General features: G+C 36.6%; 1 protein-coding gene across 2 annotated transcripts in view; it reads left to right on the top strand.

The window, feature by feature from the left end:
- PRRG1 (proline rich and Gla domain 1) overlaps positions 1-13,180 on the top strand; it is a 157,504-nt gene extending 144,324 nt beyond the window's left edge. For both annotated transcript variants that reach the window (XM_044234404.1, XM_044234405.1), the window contains exon 4: positions 8,577-13,180. In XM_044234404.1, coding sequence (XP_044090339.1) covers positions 8,577-9,062 — 486 coding nt within the window. In that variant the 3' untranslated portion in view covers positions 9,063-13,180. The remainder of the gene's footprint in view (positions 1-8,576) is intronic.
- The last annotated feature ends 1,471 nt before the right edge of the window (positions 13,181-14,651 follow it).

The following is a 14,651-nucleotide window of genomic DNA, read 5'->3' as shown; positions in this document are numbered from 1 at the left end:
TATAATATTCATCTTTATTTCATGTAGATTTTCATGTGATTCTCTAGTTCCCAAAGAAATAAATGGAATAATTACCTTTTATTCAGATGTTACTTTAATCCGTAAAATGAGCCCACTTGCTTTTGACTACACATTTAACATGATGAAAAAATTAAAATTTTCTAGGAAAAGGGCCAGACAGGTTCAAAATATCTTATAGATCAAGGCAAACTGCTTTTTGGCTTGTTCTAATGCCTGGCCTGTTCAAGTTCTAGTCCAAAGTTTATTATTTTTTTAAAAGATTTGATTGCTTGAACACATGAGCAGGGGGAGAGAGAATCTCATGAAGAGTTGGGCAGTTAACTGAGCCACCTAGGCACCCCACCTTTGGTTTGTTATTAGGTAACCTCTCTGTGCCTTCATTTTCGCATCTTCAAGTATGGATAACAATTGCCTTTGCTATTGGGTGTGGATTGAGTCACTATAGATAAAGTAGAAATCTGATTTTATAGGGGCATCTGGGCTGTTCAGTGGGTTAAGTGTCAACTCTTTATTTGAGAGAGAGAGAGAGAGAGAGAGCAAACATGAGAGGGGAGAAGGTCAGAGGGAGAAGCAGACTCCCTATGGAGCTGGGAGCCCGAAGTGGGACTCGATCCCAGGACTCCAGGATCATGACATGAGCCGAAGGCAGTTGCCCAACCAACTGAGCCACCCAGGCACCCAAGTGTCAACTCTTTATTTCAGATCAGATCATCATCTCGGGGTCGTGAGATCGAGCCCTGTGTCAGGCTCTGTGTGGGATGTGAAGCCTACTTAACAGTCTCTCTCTCCCTCTGCCCCACCCCCTGCTTGCTCAATTTCTCTCAAAAACAAAAATCTGATTTACTTTCATTTTTGTCTAAGCTTTGTCAACACTTCAAAATAAAAGCTGATTGTTTTAGTCTGTAGATTATTTGCTAGGATGCCAACTAAGCCAGAAAAATTTAATTATACAAACCAACCATGAAAAAAGGGTCATTTTTATGTGCATTATTGTTTATCGCAAAGTGATAGGACAGTATTAAAAAGGCACTTTTTATAGTATTTGTCTAAGGCTAGCATTACATAATTATTTGAAATCACCATCTGCCCCATTTAATATTACCCACAAAAAGCAAGTACATGTGATTTGAGAGATTAGGAGGAAATGGGAAATTGTCATTTGCAGTTAAAGAAAAGATATTTGATAGATATCCATAAATACATGATAATTAAATTAGAATAGAATCTAGTTTGTGTAGGGATTCAATGTGAGTTGAGAAAAGCATATTTAAACATTTGTTCATAGTGACGATATCTTTATGTTTTTGCAGATTTGTATTTTTTTAGAAGTTTAAAGTTGGCTATCTTAAAGTGACAATTTTACACAAAAATTTAATAGTGTACACCTTTAGAAGCACATCTACTTTCTTCTAAATATGATTAGTTTTGACCTGTGATTAAATTTTTATTTGTGAAAAAAGGAATCACTTGATAGTTTAAGGTTTTTGTATTGTCCTAAAATAAATGCTGAGTTCTTAGGAGTGTGCTATTTCTACATTTGGCTTATTTTGATATTGAACCTTGTATATTTTCATCTGTATATAGCCATTAAGAGATCATGCAATATTATAACATGTGCAAATCTAGAGTCACAGAATATTAAAGTAATAATGCACCTTTTAGAAAATCTAGATCAATGGTAGAACATAACTAACTTTGGGTCTTTTTTATGCCTCAAAGCCTGTGTGGGAGGGGATTCATGATGGTAGCATAGAAAGACCTAGAACTTATTTCCTCACACAGATACCACAAGTTTATAAGAAAATTATTCCCTATGGAGCTGTAAAGTACCTGAGAACTAGATGAACTTCACCGTCACAATAAAAGAGATGGATCAAGAAGGGTAGCTGAGGCAGAGACATGGCCTCGCCTGGGAACCCACCCCAGATGCAGGACTCCCACAGCCAGAACTCCCTTGAGAAGTGAAGCTGTTGTGCCACCCTGAGGGCCGGCATTGGAGAGACGAACCTCCAAAACCTCTGGTTTTAAAAATCAATTGAGATTAAGACCGGAAGAATCATAGAACGATGGGAAATGGAGATTCTGCTCTTAAATCCACTTACCCTGATAATCAGCATCAAAGTAACAGATTGAAAAGTATCCAGACTATAGTGAGGGAGCCCCGCTTACTAAGTGTAAAGTGACTGCAGAAGCAGCAGGAACCGGCAGGGGTTTCATGTGAGGCTGGAAGTGCCGGCAGACACTATTTCTGCAATCGCATCCTAACTTGCTGATCATGGGCATAACAGAATTATTAAGGGTCAATCCAACAGGATAGAACATATTATTATTTGCTTTATACATTTAGGTGCCTCAATGTTGGGTGCATAAATTTTAACAGGAATAAAAGGGCAAATAGCAGTATGATAATAAAGGACATAAATAGACCACTTTCATCAATGGATAGTAATAAGGAATCACTGGCCTTAAATAAGATATTAGACAAGATGGACTTAATAGATATGTATTATGCTGTTTAGGGATGGAATGTTCTATATATAATTCAAGTAAACATGGAACATTCTTTAGGATTAGTCACCTGTTGGGCCATAAAACATTTCTCAATACATCAGAAATCAGTTATGAGAAGAAAAGTGGAAAACACGCAAACAACACATGGAGACTTAACATGCTATTGAACAACTAATGCATCAGTGAAGAAATAAAAGAGGAAAAAATAATACCATGAGATAAATGGATATAAAATGTTTCAAAATCTTTGGGATAAAGCAAAAGCAGATCTAAGAGGGAAGTTCAGAGCAATACAGGCTAACCCCAAAACAAAGAAAAATCTTAATCTAAGCCCAAAGTTTGTAGAAGGAAATAATGAAGATCATAGCAGAAATAAAAGACTTAGATCCATGAAACTAAAAGCTGGTTCTTTGAAAAGATAGACAAAATTGATAAACTTTAGCCAGACTTATTTAAAAAAAAAAAAAAGGAGAAGCCATAAACCATACTTCAGATATAAAAGGGATAAGAGAATACTATGAACAATTATATGCCAACAAATTAGACAACTAGAAGAAATGGATATATTCCTAGAAACATATAATATTCCTAGACTGAATCAAGAAACAATATAAAATCTGAAGAGACTTTAGTAACAAAATTGAATTAATAATGAAAAAACTCCCAATAAACTCCATATCCAGATGGTTTCATAGCTGAATTCCAGCGAACTTTTTTTAAAAAGATTTTTATTTATTTATTTGAGGGGGGGAACACAAGCAGTGGGAGAGGGAGAACCAGGCTTCCTGCTGAGTAGGGAACCCAATGCAGGGCAGGAGCCTGGGATCATGACCTGAGCTGAAGGCAGCTACTTAACAACTTAGCCACCCAGGTACCACTCCGGCAAACATTTAAAAAAAAAAAAAAGTTAATACCTTCCCTTCTTACGTATTCCCCCAAAATTTGAAGGAACACTTCCAAACTAATTTTACAAGGCCAGCAATACTCTAATACCGAAATCAGACAATGACGCTACAAAAAAAACCACAAAATTACACACCAATATCTCTGATGAACATAGATGCAAGAATCCTCAATAAAATGAGCAAACTAAGTTCAACAATACACTTAAAATCACACAGTGTGACCAAGTGGGTTTCATTCCAGGCACGGATGGAATGAATCCCAAGAAGTGGGATTCATTCCATTCAAGGATGCTTTATCATTCACAAATCAGTGTGATGCATTATATTAGCAAAATGAAGGATAAAAGTTAATATGATTATTAAAATAGACAAAAAAACACTTGAGAAAATTCAACATCCATTTAGGATTAAAAACTCTCAACAAAGTTTGTATAGAGGAAATATACCTCAACATAATAAAGGCCATATATGACAAATCCACAGGAAACATTATACTGAATGGTGAAAAGCTGATACCTTTTCCTCTTGATCAGGAACAAGACAAGGATGCCCACTGTCAACACTTTTATTCAATATGGTATTGGAATTCCTAGCCATGCCAATTAGACAAGACATAAAAGGTATCTAAATTAGGATGGAGGAAGTAAAGCTTTCACTATTTGCAGTGGACATGATACAATATATAGAAAATCCTGAAGACTCCACCAAAAAACTATTAGAATTAATGAATTCAGTAAAGTTGCAGGATACAAAATTAATATACAGAACTCTGTTGGATTTCTACACACTATACTTCTAACAAAGTAGCAGAAAGAGAGCCTGTTTCCTCCTCTCTCCCTACTTGTCATCTCTCTGTCAAATAAATAAAATCTTAAAAAAAAAAAAGAAAACAATCCCATTTACAATTGCATCAAAAAAATACCTAAGAATAAATTTAAAAAGGAAATAAAAGACATATACTCTGAAAACTTAAGAACACTGGAGAAATTGAAGACAACACAAATAAATAAAAAGATATACTATCCTCATGGAGTGAAAGAATACTGTTAAAATGTCCATACTACCCACAGCAGAATGCCAGTGGCATTTTTCAAAAAACTAGGACAAATAATCCCCCAAATTTTTTAAAAAGATTTTATCTGTTCACTCGACAGAGATCACAAGTATGGAGAGAGGCAGGCAGAGAGAGAGGGGGAAGCAGGCTCCCTGTGGAGCAGAGATCACCATGTGGGGCTCGATCCCAGGACCCCAGGATCATGACATGATCTGAGCCGAAGGCAGAGGCTTAACCCATTGAGCCACCCAGGCGCCCCAATCCCAAAATTTGTATGGAACCACAAAATATCCCAAGTAGTCAAAGCTAATCTTAAGAAAGAAGAACAAAACAAAACAAAAAAAAACAAAACAAAACAAAACAAAAAACAAAAAAAAAAAAAAAGAAAGAAGAACAAAGCTGGAGAGTCACGATCTCTTTTTTTTTTTAATATTTATTTTGAGAGAGAGAGAGAGAGAGAGAGACAAAGTGAGAGAGAGCATGAGAGGGGAGGTCAGAGGGTGAAGCAGACTCCCCATGGAGTTGGAAGCCCAATGTGGGACTTGATCCCAGGACACTGGGACCATGACCTGAGCCGAAGGCAGTTGCTTAACCAACTGAGCCACCCAGGTGCCCCGAGTCACGATCTCTTATAACTGTACTATAAAGCTATAGTACTCAGAACAGTATGGTATTTGCATGAAGACAGGCACAGAGATCAATAGAACAGAACAGCCTAGAAATTAAACCCACGCTTACATGGTCAACTAAACTATGACAAAGAAGGCAAGATCATACAATGGCAAAAAGTCTCTTCAATAAATAGTGTCATAAATACTGGACAAGCTACAGGCAAAAGAAAGAAACTGGACCACATTCTTACATCACAGGCAAAAATCAACTCAAAATGGATTAAAGAATGCAGTGTGGGGCACCTGGGTGGCTCAGATCGTGATCTCGGGGTCACGGGATTGGACCCTGTATTGGAATCCACACTAAGTGTGGAGCCTACTTAATGAAGAAGTAAAGGAAGTAAGGGATGTAAAGGGTGGGATGGGAGACCATGGAAGGAAAGGAAGGAAGGAAGGAATGGGAGGGAAGGAAGGAAGAGAAAAGGAAAAAAAAAAGAGAAAGAATGGAATGGAAGACCTGAAACTATAAAACTACAAGAAAACATAGATAGTAAGCTCTATGTCAGTCTAAGCAATTTTTCCTGGTTGGGGAGGAATCTGTCTCTTCTGGCAAGGGCAACAAAAGCAAAATAAACAAAGGGGATTACATCAAGCTAGAAAGCTTTCCCACAGCAAAGAAAACCACCAACAAAAGAAAAAGGCAACCTACTAAATAGGAGAAGATACTTGGAAATGATATATCTGATATGGGGTTGATATCTAACATATATGAAGAACTCATACAACTAAGTAATGGCAAAGAAAAACCAACCCAATTTAAAAATGGGCAAATCACTGGGATAGACGTTTTTCTAAAGAAGATATATGGCCAACAAACACACGAAAAGATGTTCAACAACATTCTGCATCAGGGAAATGCAAATCATTACAAATGATTTACCACTTCACACCTGCCAGAATGGCTAGTATCAAAAAGGTAAGTATTGGTGAGCATGTGCACTGTCGTTGGGAATGTAAATTGATGCAGCTACTATGGAAAACAATATAGAGTTTTCTCAAAAAATTACAAATAGAACTACCATATGATCCAATAGTTCCAATTCTGGGGATTTATCTGAAGCAAACGAGAATACTAATTCAAAAACATATTTGGACCTCTGTGTTCATTACAGCATTATTTGTAATAGCCCAGATATGGAAGCAACCTAAGTGTCCATCCACAGATGAATGGATAAAGATACACACACATACACAAACACACACACATACACACAATGGACTATTAACCATAGAAAAGAATGAAATCTTGCCATTTGTGACAACATGGGTGGACCTTGATATTATGCTAAGTTAGAGAATGACAAATACCATAAAATTTCACTTATATATGGAATCAAAGAAAGAAAAAACTAAACAGAAACAGACTCATGGAAACAGAACAAACCGGTGGTTGCCAGAGGGGAGGGAGAGCGGATATAATAGGTGAAGGGGATTAAAACATACAACTTCAAATTACAAAATAAGTCATGGGGATGTAGCGTACAGCAGAGGGAATATAGTCAATAATACTATAATAACTTTGTATGGTAAAAGATGGTAACTAGACCTACCTGATCATTTTGTAATGTATACAAATATCAAATTATTGCACACCTAATAATAATATTGCTTATCAATTATAATCGAATAAAAAATAAAAGTGATAGAAAACAAAAACCAAAATCTTCAGCCTGGTGAAAAGAAGTCAAGGATAAAAATAAAATCTTTCAAATAAGAAATAATAAAGTCCAATGAACAAGTATAGGATTTCTCAGCTGCACACTGGAAACTGTAGTACCATGGAACATTACCTAGACTTCTTAGGGAAAAAAAAGATAGCTATGACCTGAGAGTCTGAAATATCATTATGATAACATTTACTAATCAGGGTGAAGGAATGGTATTCATAGAGCTGCAAAATTTTATGGACTATTTCCCATGTGCCTCATCTATAGAAAATTCTTCTAAAAGGACTATTCAACTGCAAAATAAGCCTGAAGAGCAACTTCAAAATCAGGGAAGATGAAGAGAACAAAAAGTAATAAGCAATGACTCATGCAATGTATGAATAATTAAGTCTGAATAGATAATAGTATAGTGACTAGGAATTGGTATGTTGTAAATGCTAAATATTCTTTCTTTGAAAAAAAAAAAACCTGTGTGACTAATAAAATATATGACTATAAAACAACCAGCTTTAGTGCTCAGAGTCTCACTTTTAATAACCAAGATTCACAGATTTATGTTAACTCCATGCTATCATGGGACATCTGGCATGACAATCCCCAGTCTAGTCCGACTCCCTCTATTTGCCCATTTGGATAATGACCTGGTTCCCTCCTTGATGCCAGATATATACTATCAGTGATGTGTAGTGCCTGCACATAAATAGGATTGTGAGAAAAGCACTTACTCATTAGGTTTAAGCATTGAAAGGAGTCAGTAGCATTGGGATTGGGGGTGGTCTCTACACCAAGGTATGGGCTAGGTTAATTGGTGAATTTGAGGCAGCAATTTGATTACGATATACAAAAATTATAATAACTACTCTTTGAGTGTTTCTATGGAAAGGACTTAATTAGATGTGTTATAGGCTGTCTAAGCATCATATGAAATAACATATATAAGGACAGATTAGTATTATCCTATTTTTCAGGTGAGGAAACTTAAGACTCAAAAGCGTAACTTGTCCAGGTCTCATAGCTAGTAACTGCATCACGTGACCTTTTGATGTTTTCAGTACTTCCCCCTATACAGATATGAAAGATTTGAACTATTAGGTCACATGTCTTTGGGGATTACAGTCTGTGTTTGGAAATAACCTAACAATTTCTTCACTTGCCTGAGCTTTCTACTAGGGGCAATGTGTAATTACAACAGTCAGTGGACATCTGTGTACTAAACTTTGAGGGCTGGAGAGGGAGTTGAGGAGTAAGGGCTGGGGGAAGGGGACCTCAAACAGAACCATTAGAAAACAAAGCATTCATCTGTAAATTTTTGACCACTGAAAGCCTACAACAGCCTAAAATAGCACATACCATTAATGATGATGGGGATTAGGGATCAGAAACTTCATAGTTGGACATGGAAAATGATATTTGACATTTTAAGGGAATACTATTTGGTTTAATTGGGAAACAGGAAATCTCTTACGCTTTGTTTTTCCTTCTAAAATGTCATAGCTGAAAATATAAATAACTTCCAAGTCTTGAAAAAGACTCTGGGTTCTCACTGACCATTTTAGGAAGGATACCGAGAGAACATTATGCTTTATTTGTAATTTCTTGTCATGGAAAATATAAGCAGTAAGTCATTTAAACCAACAAATCTGGTTTTGGGTTTTGGTTCGTTATGTTAACAGAACCCAGACATCTGTTCATTTGGTATTTCCCAGCTTTTGATCATACTGATTTTTATTTTGTCTTTTATTTTCAGAAGGAATTCTGGAACACCTACACAAAAGCACAACAAGGAGAGAGTAACAGAGGAAGTGACTGGTTTCAGTTTTACCTTACCTTTCCATTAATCTTTGGCCTCTTTATTATCCTTCTGGTCATTTTTCTAATTTGGAGATGCTTCCTCAGAAACAAAACTCGCAGACAGACAGTAACTGAAGGCCACATTCCTTTCCCACAGCACCTTAATATCATCACTCCGCCTCCCCCACCAGACGAAGTGTTTGATAGCAGTGGATTGTCACCAGGCTTTCTGGAATATGTAGTTGGGCGCTCAGATTCCGTCTCCACTCGTCTATCCAACTGTGATCCCCCACCCACCTACGAGGAAGCCACTGGCCAGGCGAACCTCCGGAGGAGTGAAACAGAACCTCACTTAGACCCACCCCCAGAGTATGAGGACATCATTAATTCCAACTCAGCCAGTGCCATTGCTATGGTGCCTGTGGTCACCACCATCAAATGAAACTGCAACCTTCTTTTTACTATAATCATTTTTAAAATACTAATGAAAGAACTTTCTAGCACTTTACCACTACATAAATGTGCATTGACTTATTTTATCAGACTCTGACAGCATACCACTTCTCATTTTCTAATTTGATTTTCATTAGTTGTGTTTCCTCCTATAAAATCATTATCCATGTCCATTTTCTCTCATGGAAATGTGTGAAGAGGGAAAAACCTTAGTGGAGGTCTTCACGTGATGTGATGAGACATACATGCGTGTCTATACACATGTGTGTGTGGGCACATCAGCCCAGTACATGTACAAGTGTCTTAAAAAGTCATTACCTTCTGTCTAAATCACCTATAAAGAGAATATTCCTCCCAAATTGGGGGTGGTGGGGAGACACCAACAATTTGTGTATAGCCAGCCACATGCTGTTGAATTTTGAAAATAAGATGAACTTGGCATGTTCTTTAGTTCTTACTGGCTTTTGTTAACATCCCCTTTTCTTCAAATACCTTAAAAAATGCATGTATTCCATCTTGATTCTAGGAACATCTCAGAGAGAGAGAAGGAAGGCAAAATAAACAATAATTTACTTACAGTGGACAGCAAGAATATCATTGGCCATTAGTGACATTTGGCTAGTTTTAGAGGAAGGATTTTGTTGTGGACTGCCTCTCTCCACCCTCCACCCCCAAATTAAACAGTCTTTGCTTACTGTCTTTGAATGTCTCGTGCTATTTGTATTAACATCTTGGTAGAGAGGATTTCCTGGTAACAGAATAGTGTCTGAAGCAGTTACATGTATTACTGACAGAGAATAGACACAGATTTCTCCTTAGCTCATTTGTGACAATAATTATTTTCTTTTTGCTGTTTTATTGCTTTTTACTCTGTCTACTCTCTCTCCTACCACCACAGAATCTGTAAGAACCTAAGAATTTAGTTAAAATTCTTGAAATTATTTTCTTAGTTTTTTTATAGACTGAAGTCTTTGCCATGAGATGATTAGGAGGTATTTTTCCATTAAATTAAGAACTGTGATTTTATATATCTCTCCAGTTGGTGGAGGAAAACTGCAAAGTCTCTGTTGTGCCAGGTGCACAATAAATCTGTTATAGTTTCACACAGATCTCATTACTGTTGCTATTTCATTTTGTATTTTCATCATTTTTTTTAAGTGCAGGATTTTTCTTTTCCCTTGGAGTAGAGGGAACAGGCTGTGAATGAACTGCCAACATAAACTGGCTCAGAAAGAAGGGCTGTTTCATACAGAGTGCCATTATGTATGCACTGATGGAAAATTCATTATATTGGTCAGGGGAATGTGTGTGCCACTCCCAAGCCTCCTTAGTGTTGGAGAACACGGTTAATTGAGGCAGAAGGAATGCAGGTCTGGAAGCATCAGCCATATCCTGTTGCCTCCATCTCCATCCCCACAGGCCCCTCCCTCGAATCCTGCCCTGGAACCCAAAAAGGAGGAATGCTGGGGGAAAACCCTGAACTAGGAGTCAGATGCCCTGACTTCTCATCCTGTTCTGTAAAAAAGGTACTGGCCACGGTACCCTGGGAAAGACTCCTATCTGCACCTGATTCCTTAACTCTGAACCAGATGATGCCATTTGTCCTGCCCATCTCCAGGGGCTTTAAGAGGATCTAATGAGATGGTGTGTATGAAAGTAATTTGTAAGATGCGAAGAGCTATGTGTGAGGGCATAGCATTGTTCTTACTGTGCTTAAAGGAGACTTTTCTCCACTTCCCTAAAATTTATCAGAGCTTTCACATAGTGTGACATAGAGGCGGCTGCTCCGTTAATGGCTAACATGCTTCTGAACTGAGTATCTGGGCTATTAAACGTCTGTCACTCTCTGGTCTATACCAATGCTGTGCCAGTTCAAGAGACGAGAGCCAGCTTAGCGCAAACAAGATTAAGCAGATGCTGGAAAGGGAACTAAGACATGGGTGTTTAGTTAATGGGGTTTGTAGCTTTCATGAACTAAAAATTAATAAATCTTGACCCTAGTCTCAGTAGAAATGGCCATATTATTTTGAATTTTACTGTGAGCACATGGTGACTTTGGGCTTCTAGTTACAGCTAAAAGTGGAAGTGTTTGATCCAGTGACTTCTGTGTGCATGTATGGCTATTTTGGTTTATTTTTAAAGGAAAATTAAATTTCCTTTTGTGTGGGCTTTTTTTTGGGGGGGGGTCATTAACATTAGACCTTAGATTGAAACCAGCAGTTTTAAAGTGTGGCTGACCCTTGAACCCCTGGGAATCCTTGAGAGCCTTTCAGGGCATCTGTGAGATCACAACTATTTTCATAATACAAAGGCATTAGTTGTCTTTTCACTCCATGTCTCAAAAAGCAGTTGAAAATGTAAAACAGTGCCATTTCCAACACATTTTTTTTCTGTTTTAGGAAATACAGCTATTTTCTTAAAAATGTTATTTATGTTAGCATGTAATAAACTTTAATTTTTGAATACTTAAAATTTTTCAGTTTTATTTTCTAATATGGCAAATATTGATGGATATAAACTATATAAACAAACGCTCTTTGACATCCAGGTATCTAATAAATTTTAAAGAGTATAAAGAGGTCTGGAGATCAAAAGTTAGAATTACAGGATTAGAAAAAGGAGCAGGCTATTCTATTACTATGTATATATTCTTGCAACTTTATTTTACATTTTAAAGTCCTGATATTGGATGTAATGCTGCCTCTTAGAAATACCTGCATTGCAATAGAAGAATGGATGTTGGTTCTTGAAGCAAAAGCCAAATGCTTAATCTAATCAACAGCTACAGTTGTTGCACCTGTTGGTCAAAGAAAACACACCGCTCTGTAGTGGTGACTGACACCAGCCACAGATCTCATGGCAGCATTCATGGGATAATGACAGGATAAACAAAAATACCACTTTCTTCCAGAAATATTCTCTTAGATTCATTTTGTTTGATTTTGACCTAGGTTTTACACTTTTCAAAACCCTTTTGCTATCCCATCTGGTTTTATAAACTGAGTTTCTTAACATTTGTTATAATTAAAGAGGCTTGTCTGGAATAATATATATTTTTTATGCTTTTGCCTTTCTTACATGATTGATATTACATTCACCTTTGGTCATTTTTAACAAAGGTTTATTTTTGCAGATATATTTAGTACCTTTATTAAGCAGTAACTAAATTAAATCAACCAGTTTGCATGTAAATGAGAGAATAGGCTTAATGGTCTTCCAGTGGAATGATTTCCAGGCCTCCACATGCATGGCTGTGTCTGGAATCCTAGAACTGGCACTTTCTAGCTTTCTGCTTGGAATTATATCTGTTTAAAGTGAATTAAAGGAGTTCTTTTTTTTATTGACCAGTACAAATACAAATGCTGTGTCTGATTCATTGTTAATGATGACTTCAAGATTGATGATCTGATACAATAACTTGGTTCTGTGTAAATAGCATGTATTTTATTATAATTCACATTTTTAAACACTTGGTTTACATTAAATTATGGTATTTAACTATTTTTATGTTTATACTAGGTAAGTTTTTTCTTATGTTTCTGTGTTTTTGGTATGCTAAATAAAGCTATTTTTAAACCCAAGAGATTTTTTTCTGCCATGTATTAATTATGGTTAGGTAAGAATCATGCTTCATAAGCTTTTATCAATTATGGTCTTTTTAACAAGAGAAAACGGTTTCTTTTCTTTCTTATGAAGTTAAAAAATATTGCTCAGCAAAGAAATCAGAAATTATCTGGTGAAAACTTCAGGGTGTTCTCAGCATAAGAAAGAGTTTTTTGTACTAACTTTTGAATGATGTGGGCATGATACAAAATAGGGCCACTCACTCCAGGGAGACCTCTCTGCTGTAGTATAGTTTGTTAAGTCTTGGGCATAGTGTTGTCTGCAGATACCAAGGAACTGCTTTTTTCCCTCTGTAGCAGCTTGCATTTGACATTTGAGAAGATAAGAAAGGAAAGCGTAAGATGGAATCATTTATGACCACAGGACACCTTCCTAAGTGTAGTCACCAAAAAGACTAAAAGGTGATGTGATGAGTCATTGATTAAGCAAATGTAAATATGATTTGATCTTTATGGTATAAATATTAAAATGATTTACTTATAATCTGTCTTAACATTTCTCCTTGACTATAACTGTGAGTATTCATTTTGTAAGCATAAATCCCAGAGAGTAGTCCCAAACATCATAAAAAGATAATTTTAAAAATATACAATTTCTAAAAATTATGTGACTTATAGATTAATACATCCATGAAACCCAACACCTAGATCAAAATATTTCTAGTACCCCAAAAGGCTCCTTCATATACCTCTCCCTAAAGATAACACTGTTCTCACATTTATCATAAGAGATCAAGATTTTAAATTTCATACTTGGCTGTAGCCATAAGCCAAAAGACTTGACTTGTCCTTTTTAAAGTTCTTATTTCAGAAAACTTCAAAGTAGAAGTTTGAAAGCTGCTCATCCATCTCTTGGCTCTCCTTGAATCTACCCCTTCTCTCGAAGCCTTTTCTACATACCTGAAGCTCTTTGAAAAATTATGTTTACTCCTTTTAACTCCCTTTCCCCCCAATACATGAAATACCTAAAAGTGAGGGCTTTTTTAAGCCTATGTATTGGCCAAAATATAAGTAGTTTTCTGTCTTAATGCTTATTTCTGCTGTAATTCTTAGCACCTACCTTTCCTTAAACTTTGTATGAGGACATTTTGTTCTCAGTAATTTTATTTATTTGTATTTTTTTCAGACTTCAAAATCCACTATTATCTGGTCCCACAGGCTTATCTAACCTTATTTCCTTACACAGCTAAGATAATAGATATTTACAAAGTGCCTACTTTGTGTGAAGCTAAGGTAGTAAGAAAATAACGGTGCCTATAGACATCATCTCTAGGGATTTTGCAATCAGGTTAAGACTGGGAAAAACTGGGGCACCTGGGTGGTTCAGTGGGTTAAGCCGCTGCCTTTGGCTCGGGTCATGATCTCAGGGTCGTGGGATCGAGTCCAGCATCGGGCTCTCTGCTCAGCAGGGAGCCTGCTTCCCTCTCTCTCTGCCTGCCTCTCCATCTACTTGTGATCTTTCTCTGTCAAATAAATAAATAAAATCTTTTTAAAAAAATAAAAAAAGACTGGGAAAAAATTTTAATTCAGTGTAACCCTATTTCCATTCCAGCTCAGAGATTCTTTTTGCCCAAAGTCCTCTGGTATTTACAGCCAGGCATATTTATCAGGCAGTCCTGTATATCAGTCTATTTGTTATTTTTACAAGTTTTTAGCAATGAAAGCTAACTTCCAGAAAAATTCATAGAACCCTAATATAATCTACAGAATTCTAGTGGTGGTTGACTAAGAAGTGGAAAGCTTGGAACCTCACCATCTGTGACCCTCCTTGTCAATCCCCCTTCAAGTCAGTCCAAGTTGCAGAAAACACTAGAACTTTATGAACATAATTAGACAACCACTAGAATATAACATCTATTGATAACACAGTTTCATAGCTCCTCATCTTTACACACAAACACACACACACACACACACACACACACACACTCAAACTTAGAATCTCCTCCACTAAG

The sequence above is a fragment of the Neovison vison genome, chromosome X (assembly GCF_020171115.1).
Source record: "Neovison vison isolate M4711 chromosome X, ASM_NN_V1, whole genome shotgun sequence".
In the NCBI taxonomy this organism is placed as follows: domain Eukaryota; kingdom Metazoa; phylum Chordata; class Mammalia; order Carnivora; family Mustelidae; genus Neogale; species Neogale vison.
This window is presented reverse-complemented; position numbering and strand designations above follow the sequence as displayed.